A 21,318-nucleotide genomic window follows, 5' to 3' on the forward strand; every position below is an offset into this window, starting at 1 on the left:
CATTGGTTGGTTTCAGCCTAAATTGGATATGTTTTGTCCCAATGATTTTAGTGGAAGCCAACCCATAGTTAATTGAGAGAACCAATGTATCATTTATTTCAGCCATCATATGCTAAATAATTGATTTCAGCAACAAGGGTCTAGTCTCCAATTTCTCCGGTTTTATTGATGGAGTCAATCAGCACAAAAAATAAGGCTAGTAAAAAAAAAAAACAACCAAAAAGTTCCAAAAAGAGTTTGGGTTGCTTGCTAGGCTATTATTCTTTATTTATATATTATATTTATATGCCATCCATTTCCCCAATAGGCCAATTCTTTTTGTCTGTGTGTGGGTGTGCTCAGTTGGATTCCTTAGATTTTGAAAGCAGAGATTTCAATGCGCAGGAGAACAGAAGTATTTGGTAACAAACCTGGCAGGATCACATAAACAGGGATGGACGTATTGTACAATACAACAACACAATATATTATAGAAGCTGCTACAATAAGTGTATGGATGCAATTGTCCTTTTTACACATTTTGTTGTTCCCTTTGGACACAAAGTTAACATGCTTGAAGGTTTGTTATTTGTCATCTTACTTTTCTTCTTCGAGGTTGAAAATATGTTTCAGATCTTAAAATAGGTCTTCCACATGAAAACAAATCAGTTATTTACATGGTGTCATATTCCTACATGGCAAAAGACTTTCCTGATGCCTATAAAATTTATGGAAGTATTCCAGGAAGCTGAAACCAATCAGGTTCTGACCATTATGCACAAAACCAGTTCAGAGGTTTCCATCTTCTGCTTGGGGTTCCTATAAACGTCATCCTGTGAGGTAGCTGTGGATTTCTGAATTCACTTTAGTCCACCAAGTGCTAAATTACATGTCCATGAAAAAGCTAAACAAATTACAGTTCCAGTTTAAACATTCATTTGTTATAGTACAAACCCCCCCCCCCAAAAAAAATGTATATAACAACATACATATTAAGGTCTTTTTGGACCATAAGAAACAAATTGACCATTTGTCTTCCAAACATTTTAGTATTACAAATGATGCTGCAAATCCATATATGTTAAACTTAAATTACTAACTGGATAATGAACAACTAAATTAAAGTTATGGAAACTAATGGAGCTGCAAGGTGTACAATGAACTGCTTTGATTTGTTCTTATTGCATTCGAGAAAAAAAAATAGGGTTACACAATTTTATTACATTGGTTTAAAAAAAAGTCATTCTGACAGGAAGAAAGAAAGGGAATTGGATCATCAACCCAAGTAAAAACTTTGGAAGTAGTTTAAAGTTCCAGGAGTCTCCAACCTTGGCAACTTTAAGACTTGTGGACTTCAACTTGTGGATTTCAGCTTCGCTGGCTGAGGAATTCTGGGACTTGAATTCCACAAGTCTTAAAGTTGCCAAGGTTGGAGACCCCTGAATTACAGAATTCATCCTTTATGGGGTATAGAACAGGAAAAACTCCAATCCCTCAGATAAGAGGCTTTAAAAAGGTGTTGTTTATGGGATATATTCAGTGATTACAAACACACAAACTATATACTTTACATGTCAGAATATTTGAGATGAAGTGGATTTCATGTACAGTGACACGCTTCTGCTTATAAAAAGATAGCTTTCAACATCTGCTATCTAGAAACACCCCGTGCACAAATTACACTGACGTGACCTGTCAAGCATGCTTTGGGAGGCTTCAAAATTCATTGCACATTACTTTCCTAGAGCAGGATTTACATAATGGTGTAACCTGGGTTAAACAGCATGCCAGAAATAAATGGAGCAATTCTTCTTGAGCAGAAGGAAGAATGTACATTGAGTTCCAATTAAACACTGCTCATCTCTTAACTGCCAACTCCAGCTGCACTCCAAAAAAAAAAAAAAAGGCTTTCCTAAGAAATATTCTTTTTAAAAAAATTCCTCTTCCTCATCAAAAAAGCCATTTTCCAGTGCATATGCACAGTCTGCACTTGATACTGCTTGGCAGGCACCTTTATATTCCTGAATTGACTCATAAAGAGAGTAGAGTTGACACAGTAATGACATATCCAGTTGCCGGAGGCCAACCTAGTAAGAAAGAAAACACATGTTAATATTATGCTTGATTTTATCTATAAGAAGTTGGGCCGTCCATATTTTTCCTACCACAATGATTTTATCCTTCTCAAAAAAAAAAAAAAAAAATTAAGAAAAACAGTATGCCTGTCAATTATACAGGAAGACTGAACTACGGTATTTGGACATTTGCCAGACATTTTTGACTGGCCAAAGCCTCACTTTCTTAAATATCTTTGGATTTAACACATTCACAACTAAAGACAGATACTCCAAACAGCAGTGAAAATCAAAGCAAGCAACTTCTTTCTAAAATTAGGCAGAGAAAAAAAAATGCTACTTTGAAATGCTTTAATTTAAATGTAAAAAACTTAACATTTTGATCCAAGAAACTTTTAAATGGATAAAGGGGACAGTGTTTTTTATTTTTTTTTAAAAAAAAATCCAATGAAAGGGCCTTCAAAATAGCAAAATTAGAGTAATAGACCAGACATTTGTGAGAATGATGATTAAGGTCAGTGGAGTGGAGTGGAGTGGAGTGGAGTGGAGTGGAGTGGAGTGGAGTGGAATGGAATGGAATGGAATGGAATAGAATAGAATAGAATAGAATAGAATAGAATAGAATAGAATAGAATAGAATAGAATAGAATAGAATAGAATAGAATAGAATAACTTTATTGGCCAAGTGTGATTAGACACACAAGGAATTTGTCTCTGGTGCAAATAGGTAACTTAGTGACAGTAGGTGACTGGTAGATTTTACCAAAGAAAATAATATGAGCAAAATTGCAATTGTAACTATGGAGAGCTAATTAAGACTAAAGTACTAAAGACAGAGAAAAGCAAAATGGAGGGGGGGGGGAGAGAGAAACCGGCCCTTTACTTTTACCAAAATAGACTTACTGTACTTTCTCATAAAGGCAACTACAAGAAAAGCTGTCAATTTAGGAGAAAGATGGGGAAGGTTCACTAGAACAATTTACAGATGAGGACATTTCACCAGATATATTGCAGAAAATGTTTTGAGGAAATTGGCAAGAAGATTATTGTAATGGTTGTGAATGGTTTCGATGCTTTAAAAAAAGGAAGAAGAATTTGCAGGAATAAAAAAAATGCAAAAGAAGTTAAGATTGAAGAATCTTTGGGGAAATGCCTGGAGGATTAAATTATTGATAAAGTGGAAGTTTTAGAAAGTAAGGCATAAGTTATAAAGAGATGGAAAAGGATTTGGCATTATTGGAGAGAACTGAGAGAAAAATAACTTTATTTAAGATTTAGAGCAATTCCAGAAGACCATGGAGAAGATATTAGAAAAAATATTGTTAAATCCATCTGGCACTTCCTCCCAATTTCCTGAATTGGGAGGAAGATAACATTAACACAGAGACTGATAAGGTTTGTAAGATTACTATGTAAGTGAAAAGATTATTTTTCTAAACAGAACATTCCTATTAGATGAGATAAATTGAAAGAGATGGTTTTTACTTTTAAAGACAAAAATTCAGATTGAACTTTCTGCAGAAAGCAAGAGATGTTTTTGGAAAAATCTAAAGGGAGCCTGTTTGGGCTAGTGATTAAGGCATCAGGCTAAAAACTGGGAGACTATGAGTTCTAGTTCTGCTTTATCCATGAAACCCAACTTGGTGACTTTGGGCCAGTCATCCTCTCTCAGCCCAGCTCACCTCAGGATAGAGGTTATGGGGAAAATAGAAGGAAGGAGTTCACCACCTTGAGTTATTTATAAAAATAATAAAGGCAGGATTAAAATAAATAAGAACTGGAGGAAATACAAATGAAAGTGAGACTGACAGATAAAATCCAATCCATTTTTCATAAAATCAGCACAGTTAATCCAGTTTAGCTTGATCCTTAAAGAGCAGTCAGATTGATAAAGTGGCTTTCTACAATGCTGGCTTATGTTCCAATTACTAAATTATTTCTCACATTTAGATGATTTTGCAGGCCAGATTAGGATTAGCTGCCTTTTTTAAAAAAAAGAATTTAGGAAAAACATGGCCTGAATCTTTTGACCACTTCCATGCTGTCATTTAATAATTTAAGAAAGTGCAGGGTATAACTGAAGTCTGTTATATTTTACAGTCTTTAGATACAAGTCTGATTTGCATGTTACTTTGCTCCCTATTGTCTGCAGAGAAATTACCTCAATGAAGGACTGTGCATGTGAAAGGGAAAGTAGATCTTATCTAAAGTATAGCATGAATATTTCTTTTGCTTAAGCAAAAGAATACTGTTATTCTGTTAAGTATATAAGATCACCATGGATTCCAGAGCTGCCACAGTTTAGGTATTATATATTATTCTTAACTGTATGTTTCCACCTGTATCCCACAAAGATTCTTTTAATTATTCTAAAAATCAGCTTATGAAATGAACTGTAATGAGAAAAAAGATACCGGAGAATCTTCAATGTATCCCATTCTCCCTGCCTCTTAGGCAACTGCTCATCTTTGCAAACTTCTGAAGCAGAGGAAGAAAACAGAATAGGTACTTCTCTGTTGCATTTACATTTACACACTACAGATTCAAAGATTATTTTACTTGCAACGCCCCCCCCCCCCAATAAAGCAGTATTACACTGCTTCCAGGTTATTACCACTGTTTTCCTGCTTTTAGGTGGACCAAAATAAGACTTCATTTGTTAATCAAAATAAATAATTACAAAGCAACATTAAAATGAACTTGAATGTCTGCTCTTGATGTAGTAAAACTTATTATAATATAGACAGGTTAGGCAAAGGAGAGAGAAAATGTATCCCAGTAAACAAGTTTTTGAAATGTATACAAGACATATATATGCTAGAAGTAATTTAAATAATACAGGACCTTTTTGATGGCAAGAAAAATATCCAAAAGATACAAATACAGATACAATAGTACAGTACTTCCACCTAAATAGTTTCTTATCCCTAGAATACAATCTCATTCTTATACATAAATCATACAAACTCCAGATCCCCATATATATATCTTTATTATCCTTATTATATTTATATGGTTTTATAAATTTGTATTGCCCAATCACTGTTTATATAAATTTCCTCATTCTGTGTACACACTAAAATCAGAGTAAAGGATTCTGAGGAAAGTCCATTTGCATGCTGGGTGATATACATTATTTAAAATAGTAGCAGTAATATCACAAACTTCCCCAGCTCTCCACTAAAACCAGGACAATGCTATGAGGAAAAGAAAGCTTAGATTTATTTTTCATAGCACATCTCACTCTCCTCCTTTTTCGAAGGCTTGTTAAAAATGACTGTTTTGGGGGTAATTTGCATCTGAGCAAATAGCTTCAGTGACTGCACTGAAGAGAAGGAATAGAAAATATTTGTTTTTGGCTTTAATTGCTGCTAGTTAAAGGTATCTCCAGCACAATGTAAAACTCTGTTGAGTAAATATATCTTTGATGAGAGATAGGCAATTTATTTATTCCAGTTGTTTTGGACTGCAATTTCCAGAGTACCTAACTATTGACTAAGGTATTTGTAGCACAAAACAATTGGCTGATACAAGTTGCCTTTTGTTATTCAGTCATTGTATAACTTCAGCTCTTCAAACTTTTGTATGGTCATGCTTGTGTCATCAGTGATAACATCTGGCCACTTTATCTGCTGTCAGCTTCTTCAAAGGCTCTGATTTTTCCGAGCAAATGGATCTTATCCAAATACTCTTGCATTTACATTATGTTTTCAAAGTATGTAAGTTTTAGCCTCATTATTAGTGTTTTTGTTCTGCAGTCTAACTTGTTCATCTAGGATTGGATGATTTTTCTTTTTCTTGCAGCTGTCAGCTACCTTATCTTCTCCACAATGCATAGTCCTCAATTTACCTTTATTCAGGCTTTCTAATGATCCCACTTTCACAACTGTATGTTAACGCTGTAGCCTGACAGAACATACTTTTGAAGTCAGGATGTCTTTGCACTTCAATATTTTTCCAGACTTATCATAGTCTTTATGACAATGCTAAATGAGGGGGGACTTACAATCAGTCCTAGAAGTTGTGGCCATCGCAGTGTTCCCACAATCACAATTCGGACCCTTGACAACTGTCTCGTAATTACAACAACTGCAGTGTTCTTTGGTCACCTGATCACCATTTCTGGCCTTCCCTGCCAGCTCCCCACAAGCAAAGTCAACGGGGAAGCGGGCAAGAGGTTGCAAGTCACTCCCATTCCCACTGCTTTTTCTTCCAAGGAACTGCTGGGTGGCATTGGGATCTTGTGCTCTGCAGTGTCCACTCACAGTGCCCACTTGCCCGCACTCTGTAGCACTCACCTGTAGCTCTTGCCTACCAACTCACAACTTTGGCCAACAGCCTGCATACTTGGAGTAGTTTTGGTATCGCTTCCCATGTTGCGGCCATGTGAGGTGCTTGCTTAATCATCTACAATCCTCACTTAACAATGGCAACAGGGACTGCCGAGATTGCTGTTGATAAGCAATGTGGCCATGTGTCATCACACTTTAGGATTGCATCACTTAGTGACAGAAATTCCAGTTCCAATTGCATCATAACCTGAGCACTACCTGTATTCTATCTTAACCGTGTTTCCTGATCAACTTTAATAGGCAATTTACCAAGTGCACAAGTGCTCTTGTGGATACTCTTAACAACATGGTAAATTCAGCCACCTCAATTGCCTATTAAAGATGATCAGGAAGCACGGTTAGAATAGAATCTACAGAAAGAAAAATCCTAAATAAAACAGGCACATTTTTGAAACTCTCTTTCGTTTTCCATTATTCACTGGATATTAGCAATGCGATCTCAGTTGCCTATTTTGAATCCGTTGTGTACATCTGGCAGTTGTCATTCTCTGTATGGTTAAAGTCTAGATGGCAACACTTTTAAGTACAGTACTGTCTTACTAGCATTGATATAAGTACAATATTAAATAGAGCATTATTTAGTACTGATCTTTTTGGTTATTGGAATATAAATTATCTTTTCCAGTTATTGCTGTTTTGGATATCTGTTTAAAAACCATAGATAGCACAAACTCCATCTTCTTATAAGATTGTAAATCAGGGGTGTCAAACTCGTGACCCACAGGCCAGATGCGTCATGTGCTGGCCACGCCCACTCCCAGTTTAGCGAAGGGGGGGAAAGTCACGATACATCACGTGATGACAATGTGACGACACGGGTTTGACACTCCTGTTGTAAATAGTTATACTAATATTTGTGAACTTCTTCCACTTATTTATTTATTAATTTAATTTATATACCGCCCTTCTCCCAAAGGGACTCAGGGCTGTGTACAGCCAACATAAAACACACAAATATAAAATTTAAAAACAATTTAAAAAATATTAAATAGTTTGGCCCATATCTAATTAAAATAAAACTACCCGATTTAGATATTTAAAAATTAAGAATTGACAATTAAAAAAATTAAAAAATTAGGCCAGCCCGGCTTGTTGAAATAAAAGCGTCTTGAGGGCCCGGTGGAAGGTGCATAAGTCGGGAATCCTCCGCATCTCGGGGGGCAATTCGTTCCAGAGGGCAGGAGCCCCCACAGAGAAGGCTCTCCCCCTGGGGGTCGCCAGCCGACATTGCTTGGCACCCGGAGGAACCCCTCTCTGTGGGAGCGAATTGGCCGGTGGGAGGTTATTGGTAGCAGCAGGCGTCTTTTAAATACCCAGGTCCTAAGCCATGGAGCGCTCTGAAGGTGATAACCAATACCTTGAATTGCACCCGGAGAACCACCGGGAGCCAGTGCAGCTCGCGCAGGAGAGCACACTTACTTGTTAGCAATATTTTCTAATGGCTGTTTACCTTTCTTTAGCTATTTTCAATATATATATATTTGTTTACTTCATCTTCAATATCAGTTGAATTTCAGTCTATAATTATTCGGGCACTCTGTCAAATCTGCAGGTGGTCCTTTGACTTAACAAATCTGCAGGTGGTCCTTGACTTAACAATCACAATTGGAACTAGAATTTCTGTTGCTAACCAAGGCAGTTGCCAAGCCCAATTTTATGACCTTTTGCCAGAGTTATTAAGCGAATCACTGCAGTTGTTAAGTAAGTCACATGATCGTTAAGCAAATCCAGCTTCCCCCACTGATTAGGTTATTGGAGATTGACTGAAAAGTTCACAGTTAGTGACTGGGACCCTGGGATGCCACAACCGTCATAAATACATGCTGGCTGCCAAGGGCCTCAAGTTTGATCATATGACCCTGAGGTGCTGCAACAGTTGTAAGTGCAAGGACTGGTCATAAGTCACTTTTTTTAGTGCCACTTCAAACAATCACTAAACACCGTAAGTTGAGGACTACCTGTAATCCATTCACATTGTTCTTCATCTTCACCGCATATTGCTGAGGGTATATTCTTGGTCAGTGGTTTTATTTGTTTTTGTATAAATTTGGAAGAAGGACTTCATTATCTTAAGCTGTAGTCAATACCAGCTTAATCAGGTAACCAGTTTACCTGATTGAATAGAGCTTCCCCATCTTTGCTTGCACATATCCTGTTTCCCCCAAAATAAGACATCCCCTGATAATAAGCGCAATCGGGCTTTTGAGCGCATGGCAATAAGGCCAAGCGCTTATTTCAGTGTTCAAAAAAATATAAGACAGGGTCTTATTTTTGGGAAAACACGGTACATAAATCAATTTGATTTTGCTATTGTCTATCCAATTATGCCCATATGTAGAGTTGTCTTTTCAATTTTTGAAAGAAGGTATTTGCTTTAAACTTTGAATTTTCATTGAATTTTCCTGGTAGCACTCTGTCAGTGTCTCACTTCAGTTTGTACTGTACATCAAGGCAAATTTTTCCATTATTTTACATCAACTTTCTAGTCTCCTGCAAAAAAAAAATCTGTCTTAAATAATGCAGCATATTATATTCAGAAATGTTCACATATGCAGGAGGATTTTCTTGGGAAAGGGTACCTGGGTACAAACAAGCATGCTTCAGAAATAACAGATCCCCTGGAAGTATCCACTACCTGTAATTAACTATATAGATTTCTATGTATACATCTGAAGTCTTTATCTGAATGCATCATTTTTGCTGAGGGAGTCCAGAAACAAACATCCACTCCTTTTCTCTAAGTGGGAAAAGAAGAAAATTGGTAAATTTTCAAGAAAAAGGTAAATATTGCTTTAAGTCATGCTAACACCTGGCCACAATGCAAAAGTGATTTGACACTGTCACTATTTTGCCTTTACTTCGCACATTGTCTAAATGCGTAAGAATATTCTGGTGGCCTCCTATCCAAGTACAAACCATGCCTGGTTCTTGCTTAGCTTTTTTTAGAGGTAAACCTAGATCTTCTAGGTGCTCCCATCTGCTTAGTAAATGGGAAATACTGAGTGGTATCCTAGTGTATAGAAAAACTTCATTTCTTGAAATCAGAAGAAGTTTGATTTGATTATTCCGATTTTCAGGATAACACATTTTATTGAAAGGCCTGAACATGTGTGAACTGTAGTTCACTTCACCTGAAGCGTGGAGTAGTTAAACTGAGGTAAGACCACCAACATGTTTCTTCTCCTACAATGCATTCTCCCTATGGCAGCGGCCCCCAATCTTTTGGGCACCAGGGACCGGTTCAGTGGAGAAAGATTCTTCTACGGACCAGAGGGAGTATGGTTTTGCATGCTGCCTGCATCCTGCAAATGGGGCTTCGCTTGTTTGTGCGGCCCAGTTGCTGACATACCATGGACTGGTGTAGGTCCACGGACCGGGGATTGGGGACCCCTGCCTCGGGGACTTATAATTCTTATACATGTGACTTCTGGTGGCATTCAGATATTGGATAAGATCTGAACTTTATATATATTTAAACACACACTAGGCCACATAATTTACAGGTTTTACAATCTTGTATAAAAAGTGACTGTTTACTTATTAGCTCTCTCATATGAAGTAGCCATCATGTATCATGGAATATCTGCTCTGCATCTGAATTTTAGGTTGTCTTCTCCCACTTTTTTCTTGCACCCCTCAAGATACGAGTGCCATAATTCTGAATTTCCTCATATTGGGACTTGATTCTCCCAACTCCAGTTTCTTTTTCTCTCTCTTCCACCTTAGTGACTTTTCCTGCTAAGTTATTAGAGAAATCAAACAGTTTGGTCTGTGTGTTTTTTTTAACAAACCAGTTAGAATTTGTCTGTGTTCCAAGTCCCCTGCCATATAAAAAAGATATTTCCTTCTCAGAAGGCACTGGATGTGATCTTTCACCCATGAAATGTCATAGGATCTTCATGCACACCATCTCTCAAGTGAGACTGGGTTAAGACCTGGAAATGCCCATCCTTTCTGTCCTGTATAATTTTCCTGTTTCAAAGCTAGTTGGCAGCAGACTGTGGGTATGATATAAGGGCGATGAGGCCCAGATCCACACTTGTAGGGATCCCATAGTACCATCAGCTTCTGCCGGGCATAGAGCTGGTCTATATCAATTACTTTCTGGGTATACAAGCAGAGTGAAGTCTAAGGCATGTTTCTCCCATTATGCTGAAATTGAAGAAGTCTTCAGTACTCAGATGATGACTGGCGAGTTTTGACAGACTTGCTATGAGGGTGGATTTTACTAGGGAGAAAGTATGTATTAGCTCTGTCACTTCTTTCATTCCACTACATGATGTGTTCAGATTATATTTCCAGAAGCTTTCATTTCTGGGCTGACAGCACCATGCCACAAGTATTACAAAAAGAAAATGCCTTTTAATCACATTTTGAGCTAGCTAGATTTAAAATGATAATGAATGGTGCGTATTTATGTAGGGACATGTATCGGTCTATGGGAGGGAGTTGTAATGACTAAGAAAAAAGACTGCTTAATCAGAGGCGTGCCAAGCAGGAATAAATCACTGTTGCCTTTAGGAATTTTATGTCATAGATCCAACACAAAGGCTTTAACTATAGGTACCTAATAATTAAATCCTATTTCACTTCACTGTAAGTGGAAAACTTGTTTACTTTGGAACTTCCCTTTTGTTAAAGCCACACATTTAAAACACAGAAAATGTTTTAGACTAGAATGTTGAAGGTTTTTTTTCATGACAATAGGACAATTCATTGTTATTGAGGTACAGTTTCAGCCAAATGGAAAGGCAGGGTTGTGATTCAGAGTTAAATAAATTAGCCCTGTCTTTCATCATGTATTAGCTCTGAAATATGGCATACTCCTTAATATTTTAGTCTGTAAACTGACTGCTTGTTTGAAAACCAATGTTAATTTACAGCTGTCAGGAGTCGGCATTCAGCCCAGGGACCATTCCTGCATAAAGCAAAATCCAATACACCACACTTTAAAAGGCGGAATCAAAGATGTCCATGAAGTCACATTCCATTTTCCAAAGCAAAATAAAATAATTCTAATTCAAAATCAGAAGAAAGTAAAGGCAGATTGCCTATGCACAGTAAGAAACTAACACCACTGAGGAAGAAGACAGGATGAAAAATGAATTCCAATTGGAACAGAATAGAGGAACTGATAGATAAAATTACATTCCTTTGTTTTAGGAGGAAAAAAGAGCTTTCAAATTTCCTATTTTGTTTCCTGTTTAGAAAAAAGAGTGAATGTTGGAGAATGGGAGAAAAAAAAACGGAGTCAAAATGAAAGGATGTCTTGTCCAAACATCTTTTACATGACATCAGAAACCTAAGATTTCCCATCCTGCTGAGATTCTTGCATTAGGTTTTTACTTTCTTTGAACTCTAGTCAGAACACTATATTCACTATCCCTGGTTTGTTTTTAGAGGTGATAATAACTACCTAAGTAACTACCACAGGCCAGAGAATAGTACAACCAGTTCCACAGACTCAGGGAGACTTTGGCTTGCATTTTTCCAACAGCAGCTTCTGTTCTTCTGCCAAGACTCATATATCTGAAGGGTGATTGGTTAAAATAATTTCTAATGGGATATTCAAGTTAATTTAGCGTGTTCTTTTTTAACTTCACAGACCAATTAAACTCCTTCTGTATAGCCAAGTAATTTTCCAAGTCTGACCATAATTGTTAATGTTGTTTAAGTAACTTTTGCTTACATTTTTCAAAAGTTTAGAGTCTTTTTGTTTCTTGCTCTAAAGCAGCATTTTTTAGCTGTAGCAACTTTAAAATGGGTGGACGTCAACTCCCAGAATTCTCCAGCCAGGAATTGACTGCTCTAAAGCAGTTTATAATAATTTCCATCTTAGAGATGGGGAAAAAAGAAGTGAAAGGAAAGCCTATCACATCCAAGATTAACACAAACAAACTCAACAAATTTGATTTAAAAGAGCCAGTTTGGCCTAGCGATGAAAGCACCAGGCTAAAAACCAAGAACATAAAGAGTTTCTTGGTTCTATTACAATCTTAGCCACGAAAGCCAGCTGGGTGACTTTGGACCAATTACTCTCTCTCAGCCTAGAGAGAATCACTCACAGGGTTGTTTGTTTTGGGGGTGTGGGGTGTGGAATAGGAGAAGAAAGGGGTAGTAGATGTGTTTGACATCTTGAGTTATTTATAATAATAATAAAGGCAGGATAGAAAAAGGACAAGAGTTTTAGAAGACAGCAAAGTAAAAATAATCTAACCCTGCTGGAGAAGAAACTCCACAACCAGGGCACTGTCTTGCTTAATTAAATTATTTCAATAGAAAACAGGGCTGGCTAGTGTCAAAACCCATCGTGTATTTATATCCTGTAACGCCTTTCAAGAATGAAAGGGCTCCATCTACTTTCTGAGTAAATTCTGTAGCAGCCCTGTCTTGAAATGTATCTACCTCCCTTCCCCACACTCACTCCTGTGCCAACGTAAACTCGAAGAAACGTGACTGGAGCTTGCAACGTCCCACCTCTTCTCTTTTCACCACTATGCTGCCCAATATGCAAACTGCAGCTTTATAAACGGGGCGGGTTTTCCTAGCAAGCCTGACTTTAAAATTTCAGGAAGCATCTCACATTCAGAGAATCTGCGCCTTGAAACTCCCACAAAAGTTTCCAAGCAACCCACCCTTCTGGCTTAAAAATCGAAAAATGCAAGCCAGGAATATATCATCAGAGAGCCCCGGGGCTGGAGAATATAACCTCTAACGTGGTAGATACACGCTTGAAGGTGTAGCGATTGTGTTGGGGGTTTTGTTTTTTTTTAAAGTTTTGGGAGACAAGTTGCAACCGACTTGTTTATTCGGCAACGCGTCCCGTGCCGGCGACACTTTCTACGGAGCAGAAAACTAGGTGTCAGTCGCGAATATCCAGGGCTGCCCTCTCGGGAGCCGTCCGAAAAAAAAAAGAGGCTGAATTGCCCTGATTTTTCTTCTCCTCGATTCTCGCTCGCTTAAAAACCAAGGCTGGCATTGCCTTCGGGGAGTGGGGGGGAAATAAATTAAACCCTGACGAGTTTCGGTGCACAGCATTTCGTGAAAGCACACAGAGAGGGGAGTTGAGGGGGAAAAAAATCCAAAAATGTTCCAAGGACAGTTTTTTTTTTTCTGGCCCAGGAATGCGCCGCTTCTTCGCGGCGGTGCGCCCCAGCAGCTCCCGGGGCGGTCTTGGCAGCCGCCGCCGTCCGCCTACTCACCATCTCTTTACGGAGCAGGGCCAAGGCGGCGTCGAGGTTAGGGGGCTTCGGCGGGCGAGGAGATCCTCGCCCCCCTCCGCCGCCGCCGCCGCTACCTCTCCGGCTCAGCTCGTCCTGAATGCGAGACTTCTGCGCGTAGAGCCGCTCCAGGTCCCTCCAGCGCCCTCCGGCTCCGCCAGGGGCGCCTCCGCTGGAAGAAGAATTCAATAAGCCGCTCAGGCTCTTGGGCAGCGGAGGCAGCCCCGACCCGCCGCTGTCGATGCTCCAAGGCAGCCCCGACGCGCTCATGGTGCTCGGAGGAAACGTCGGCTCGAAGGCAAAGCCGACTTAATCCACGGCGACAAAACAACGCCGCGCCGCCTCTCCTCCAGCCTGCATTGAGAAAAGAGTCTTTCTGTCCGGCTCGGGCCCGCCCCTTTTGGCCGGCCTCGCCTCAGCCCGCCCCGCCCTCTCCGGGCCTTCGCTTTCAGGACCGGCCCTGAAAGGAAACGAAAAGCGAGCGATCGGGAAGGAGGAGCGGCCGAAATGGAAGGCGTTATCTGGTACTACTCAGCTGTCCTCTTGTGAGTTCCACCCAGCTAGGCAGCGGGTGGTTCAAAGAACTGAAACAGATAGCCGGTGGTCCTCGATTTACGGCCACAACGGAGCCTAAAATTTATGTTAAGTAAGACTTTGTTAAGTGGAGTGTGGTCCCGTTTTTATGCCATTTCTTGCCACAGTTGTTAGAGTGAGTCGCTGCAATTGATAAGTTAGTAACCTGGTTGTTAAGTGAATCTGGCTTCCCCATTGGCTTTGCTTGTCAGAAGGTTGCAAAAAAGTGATCACATGACCGCGGGGACCAGTGGTGAAATTCAGCCGGCGCTATCCGGATTGCGTGATCTGTTAGCGCTGGCGGCGGAAGGCTCCTCCCACCCGCCCGGATGTCATCACGTCCCGTTTTTGACCCTCTGTGCATGCGCAGAAGGCTATGCATATGCGTGGAGGAGGCACGCGCGTTCACATTTGCGAACCAGTAGCGAAGGTAAGCGAATAGCACCCATGGTGGGGATGCTGCAACGGTCATAAGTATGAACCAGTGGCCAAGCATCTGAATTTTGATCATGTGATCATGGGGATGCCGCAAAGGTTGTAACTGTGAAAAACAGTCATAAGTCACTTTTTTCAGTTCCTTTGTAACTTTGAATGGTCACTAAATGAACTGTTGTAAGTCGAAAGTTACCTGTACGTGCCTTCCAGTTGGTGTCGACTCTTTAGCGACCGTGTAGCTAGACTTTCTCCTGGCGATCTATCCATCACCTGGTTTTTGGATGTATGAGGAAAAAATCTGGAGCCTGGATTCTTTTCCAAAACTCCTCTCCATTTTTCCAACTTGGAGAAATAAGGAACCACTGCAGGGGTGGGTTCTACTTACCTTTACTACCAGTTGCAGCGGGGTCATGCACGCACTCTTCTGCGCATGCGCAGAAGTGTTCTGATGATGTTGGAGTCAGTGAGCGGAGCCTCCTGCTAGTTTTACTACCGGTTCTATAGTACCGGTCCGAACCGGGGGCAACCCACCACTGAACCACTGCAATAATTGTAAGAGAGCGCTAGATTAGGGTAGGGGTTAAAAGGCTGCAAAGTCAACTAGGTGGCCTTGGGCCAGTTACTCTGTCTCTGCCTTAGGAAGGAGGCAAGAGCAAAGCACTTCTGAAATTTTGCCAGGCAAACTGCAGGACTTGTTGGGAAAATTGCTAGGCATTTAAACAACTAACTGAAAGATGGACATAGATACAATGGATTCAAGATATTCATGGTAATGATGTTTAGAAAGATGCCACAAACAGTGAATGAGCGAATACTGAATCATTGCTCCTTGGGGAAACATAGGACACTTGTTTACAGGAGAAGAGCTGAAACAAGGCAGAGCATCGCCTTGTTCGACCTCAGCTGGGAATGTGTGCATCAGGCAACCCAAATATTTTCTTCTTCTGCAGATGTCCATGAATAATTGTGAAAGCACCATAAACATTGAATTTGGGATTACAAATAAATTTGAGGGAATAGGCAATTTTGAAAATACAAAATATGCAAATTAAGAGGATTTGTTTATATATATATAATTGTGTGTGTGTGTATATATACATATACCAGTACAGATACAGATACAGATACAGATACAGATACAGATACAGATACAGATACAGATACAGATCTGAATGTGGCCTATGTATACTGATCTGACAGTAGGCCAAATTGAATGCAGTGGTGCTTATTTCTGAGTAAATAAAGATTCTCTCAGCTAGACTATATATGGATGCATCTTGCTCTTCATAACAATGCTACAGAAGTGGTTTGCCACTCACGTCATCCAGTACTGTATGTTTTTAAAAAATATTTTCTATTCTAGCCTGCAGACTGCGATTCCTTAGTGATCTCTCAATCCAGTATTAGGTAACTCAGACCCCACCCTACTTAACAAATGAAGCCAGAAGGTTGGCTAGATGCTTCCACCCAAGAGACACAGGCAGCTTTAAAATTGCATTTATACTTTTGAAGCTACCATCTTATTTACACTAACTGGAGCTAAGGCCTATTATTAGCTCTTTCCTTGAAGTAAGCATGCATGGAGGAATTATTTAACTCCCCATAAGTAAATAATTTTATAAATGTGCCAAATAGAGCAATTTATTCAGACGCTTCTGTGCACTCACGAGCGAACCGGTAGCAAACTAAATTGAAACCCACTACTGAGCAGGACATGATTTTCTCCCTCACATATAGTTCCAGAAAGTATTTCAACATAGAGAAAGTTAACTTATTGTTTTGAGCAAGACCAGAAATAAAATGTTATAAACATGCAGAATTTTCCTAGAAAAAAAAGTAGATAGGGAAGGGGAGTGGGTGCCTTGAAATGTATTTGTAATTTAATTTAGGCATTGTTTCACTGCATATGGTGCTGTTTATAGATGTTACAGTTTTATAAGTTTTTTGGTATTTTAATCGCCACAAAAGCTTGGTTCAATGCTTGGAGATGCATGGCATGAGAGTCAATACATATTTTTACTAAATTAAAAAATAGTAAATGAATCTGCTCTTTTTATCCAGTATGCTAGCATACTCAAATGCAACAGATTAGTGGGTATCCGAATTTGCGGAAATAAAAATGTCTTTAAATGAATGCTTAAAACGAAAACAAAGGAAGATTGGTAAGCATCTGCAACTCTTTCTCTCAACTTGTGGAAGAAGTTATTTACAAATGACCTAAAATTGCTTTCATCTGCTTCTTTGCTTTTAAACTTTCTGGGTTTAATTACAGATTACTTTTGTTTATTGATAGTAATATTCATACTTACAGGCAAGAAACCCATTTTTAATAAGTGAAAGTTGCCCGGATCGTTTTACTCTAGCAGGAACCAAATCTGATTTAATTCAGAAAGCTACTCCTACCAGAAATGATGATGGATGAAGTCATTCAAAGGAAGTAGTATCAGTGTCCATCAAAGGAAGCAAAGGAAACAGTGTTTTGATGACATGTAATGAACTTAGGTATCTTATAATAGGAAACAGATACAAATCCAGGAAACCTATTTTCTAGTCTGAAAAAAAGCATAAACATCAGCAATGGGTGAGGGTTGTTTTATTTTATATTTCAGCACAGCTGGACCTCTGAAGGTAGACTAACAAACATCTAAAACTTTAGAAATATGCTGGTATAAAAAAAGGAAAGAGGTGAAGGAATGTGAAAGAAGTAATATAAATGATTTGGGATTGATTATCAGATATAAATAAATAAACTGCCAGAAGTTTCTGCTTGCAGAAATAGTTCTCCTTTCTCCATCGCTGTCACCACAATGCCCTGCTTACCCTCCAAAAATGGAGCTGCAGGACATTTCAGGTAGTCCTTGACTTAACAACTATTTCTTCAGCAACCATTCAAAGTTAAAAAGACAATTTTAAAAAGTGACAGGACTGGTTGTCACACTTGCAACCATGGCTGGCATTCCTGCAGTCGTGTGATCAGAATTTGGGTGCTTGACAATCAGTGTGTACAGGTAATCCTCGATTTAACAGTTCATTTAGTGACCGTTCAAAGTTACAATGGCAGTGAAAAGAGAGACTTATGACTGTTTTTCACACTTACAACCGTTGCAATATCCCTGTGATCATGCAATCAAAATTCAAACACTTGGCAACAGACTCATATCTATGACAGTTGCAGTGTCTTGGAGTCATGTAATCCCTTTTTGCGACCTTCTGACAAGCAAAGTTGATGGGGAAACTAGATTCACTTAACAACCGTGTTACTAATTTAACACCTGCAGTGATTCACTTAACAACTAAGGCAAGAAAAGTCATAAAACGGAGCAAAACCCACTTAACAAATGTCGCATTCAGCAACAGAAACTTTGGGCTCAATTGTGGTTGTAAGTCGAGGACTACCTGTATTTATGACAGTTGCTGCATCCCTGATCAGCAATTTGCTACTTTCTAAGCCAACTTCCAACAATCAGAATCAATGCTGGATTCAATTAATGACTGCATGATTCACTTAATGACTGCAATGATTCGCTTAACAACCCACAGCCACCATCGTAAAACCAGACGCGATTTCCTTAACCGCCTTGCTTAAAAATGTAAATTCTGTTCCCAATTGTGATCCTAAATTGAGGGCTATTTGTCCAGATAATTTTCAATTTATGACTATCCATTTAACAACCGTTCAAAATTACCGTGGTGCTAAAAAAAATGACTTACAATCAGTCCTCTTACATATGACCAGCTGTTGTGGCCCACCAGCAGCCTGTGCGGATTGTGGCTGATCCCGACGAGGAGGCTGGTGTGGTGTCGCGCCAGGAGCCTGTGCAGCCGGCGCTTTAGTTGGACAGCGAGGAGGCTGAAGAGGATCTGGTGCCAGAGGCAGAGACTCAGCCAGGGCCTTCAGAACCTCCAGAGGCTCCTTCAAGTGAAGAGAGTGAAGTGGAGGAGCCTCTTCTCAATGCTCGAGCACGCAGGGCTGCCAAAAGGCAGGAATGGCTACTCAGGAGGAGGTCTCCTCGAGAGTAAGGCTTGGGGTTAATTGGCCACTCCCTTAGCCTATTTAAGTTCACACACAGATAGCAAACGTTGCTGGAAACAACGTTTGGTCCTACGCAGAGCATTTTGAGAGTGAGTTTTTTGTTACAACTTGGTTTCTGGGCTGATTGCCAACCCTTGTCGGACTTCGTTTAATCTCTGTAATTCATAGCAGGCTGATAAGGACATTTGTGGTTAAAGCCTGCATTTTGAAAGGGATCTGTTTGTATTAAACGGAGTTTTTGGAGCTGTGTGTGTGTGCTACACTTCTTGGGACCCATAGCTGGGGCAGAACACCAGCAGTCATCTTACTGCTATTTGGTTGCTTGGCAACCCTTGGTGGCCCAGGGTCACCTGATTGCCATTTGCAGCTGGTTTCTGACAAGCAAAGCCACCTGGAGGTCACAAGTCATGGTCATGTGATGTCTCATAATGATTATGGTGAAAGAAAGATTTTTAAAATTGGGGTAGTCATGTGATGCTTCACTTCATGACCACAACTTTTCCAGGCCCAATTGTGGTTATAAATTGAGCACTACCTTAGCTGAATACAGTTTACCTTAGGTACATGTCACATTATATTTACCCACCCCCACTCCATGCCAGCGCAACAGCGATAGAGAAGTGCTCAATGAATGCTGTTGAGAGATGGGATTTTTTAATTATTTTTTTACAATGTGGGAGGATTCAAAACACAGTGGTTATTTTTAAACCCAGGCCTTGGTTCACATTTTTGTAGTAGTTCCCCCCCTCCCTCCGGAACCATTTAGTTTTGCAAAGCGCCACCATTTTTGTAGATGCAGCCTGGACATTTCATCTAGAACTATTCCTTGGTTACAAGAAGAAAGGAGCAAGGAGATTTCTTGTTGGCTCCTGACGGTCGAAAGGATGGTGTGGCTGGGACGTATTGTGTTCCACCCAGCGCCAGCATTTCTTCTAATTCAGTGCAAGCTCTGCAAGAGCAATGCAGATTGGGTTGCTTTTTTGTGAATCATGGCACGCAGCTGGAGTGTCGAAAGACCTGGAGACTATCACATGTGAAACTGATACGGGAGGATTGCACAGACTTCCAAATAAACTGCTTTCAGGTACGGTTCTCTTATTCCCCCACTCCCTCAACCCTGGCTGATTTCCTTCCTTCCTTCCTTCCTTCCTTCCTTCCTTCCTTCCTTCCTTCCTTCCTTCCTTCCTTCCTTCCTTTCTTCCTTCCTTCCTTTTTCTTTTTCTTTTTCTTTTGTAGTTTTAAACATGAAGTTATAAGATAAGATACAAAATACAAAAGTAAATAGGAAAGCAGTGGGGGGAAAGGGGTGGGAAGAGAAGTGAGGAAAGGTTGGGAAAAAGTGGGGGAAAAGCATTGACTTCCGACTCCCTCTGTTGCAGTAAAATAAGGCATTAATATAAAACCGCAACTTTTTGCTTTTTCATAGTAATATAAACTAGCCATTTCTATAAGCATCTATCAATCTACTGTATTTTTTGGTTTATAAGCCAACTTTCCTTCCCCCCCAAAAAATCGGTGGAAATATCTGTGCGTCTTATAGAGCGAATCTTGCCGAAGCTGTGCTCACCCACCAGCCCCCACCCTTCGGCCTCCTGGAATACTGCCGATCAGCTGTTCTATGCGCCCCATTTTCGGCCTCCACATGTCCCATTTTCAGCCCTTTCCAGACTGCGGGGATTGCCACCTCTGCCTATCGCCACCAAATGAATGGGCCGAAATGGGATACACTGAGGCTGAAAATGGGCTGTGCAGAGGCCAAAAATGGGGCACGCGGAGGCAGCGATAGGTGATGGGCAGCGGTGATCCCCGCAGCCTGGAACAGCTGATCAGTGGTATTCCAGGAGGCCAATCCTATCGCCAATCAGCTGCTTGTGCTAAATCAGGCTGTGCTGAAGCTGACCAGGCTGTTGCTGTTTGCTGCAAGGAGGCAAATTGCTGGGAGGCAGAAGCAGATATTTTTTTTCTTGTTTTCCTCCCCAAAAGCTAGGTCCATCTTATGGTCCAGAGCGTCTTATAGTGCAAAAAATACGGTAATCGATAAAACCCAGAATCAGAGTTTCATTTTTTTCCCACCTCCAGCACAAAGTTCAGAAGCGGTCTCCATGTGGAAACAAAGATACTTATATTCTTTTTTTTAATCAAAATAGTCAATTTAGCTATTTCTGCCATCTCCATCAGCTTCTGCAACCATTTGCCTATGATGGGAACTGAAGTGTCCTTTCATTTTTATGCATACAATAGTCTTGCTGCTGTCAACATATATAGGGATGGCTGATTTCTTTCTTGAAACACGGTTATCACTGAGCTTTTCCTAACCTTAATAAATCTACTCACGTTAGCTGCCTATACAGGAAGTCCTCGACTTATGACCCCGCTTGAGCCCAACATTTCTGTGGCTAAGTGAGACAGTTGTTAAGTGAATTTTGTCTCATTTTTAGGATCTTTCTTGCCACAGTTGTTCAGTGAATAGCTGCAGTGTTAAGTTAGTAACACAATTGTTAAGTGAATCTGGCTTCCCCCATTGATTTTGCTTATCAGAAGGCCATGAAATGTAAATCACCTGGCCGCAGGACAGCGCAACCGTCATAAATATGAGTCAGTTGCCAAGCCTCTGAATTTTGATCATGTGACCATAGGGATACTACAAAGGT

General features: G+C 40.1%; 1 protein-coding gene across 1 annotated transcript; it reads right to left on the reverse strand.

Annotated features, from left to right (window-relative positions):
* Positions 1-141: 141 nt before the first annotated feature.
* FAM89A (family with sequence similarity 89 member A) lies at positions 142-14,010 on the reverse strand. The gene is made up of 2 exons (XM_070951054.1): positions 13,609-14,010; positions 142-2,066 (listed from the first exon to the last, which is right to left on the reverse strand). The coding sequence occupies exons 1-2, from the start codon at positions 13,894-13,896 to the stop codon at positions 1,908-1,910; spliced, it is 447 nt and encodes a 148-aa protein (XP_070807155.1). The 5' UTR covers positions 13,897-14,010; the 3' UTR covers positions 142-1,907.
* Between the last annotated feature and the right edge of the window lie 7,308 nt (positions 14,011-21,318).

The sequence above is a fragment of the Pituophis catenifer genome, unplaced genomic scaffold (genome assembly GCF_029215685.1).
Source record: "Pituophis catenifer annectens isolate HBS135680 unplaced genomic scaffold, rPitCat1.0.hap2 SCAF_1, whole genome shotgun sequence".
NCBI classification, from domain to species: domain Eukaryota; kingdom Metazoa; phylum Chordata; class Lepidosauria; order Squamata; family Colubridae; genus Pituophis; species Pituophis catenifer.

Bases quoted from the DNA above. Each gene is read 5' to 3' on its own strand.
- FAM89A (XM_070951054.1), bottom strand. From the start codon at position 13,896: ATGAGCGCGTCGGGGCTGCCTTGGAGCATCGACAGCGGCGGGTCGGGG. The intron at 2,067-13,608 runs GTGAGTAGGCGG...CTTTCTTACTAG, and splicing joins CCCTGCTCCGTAAAGAGATG to GTTGGCCTCCGGCAACTGGA.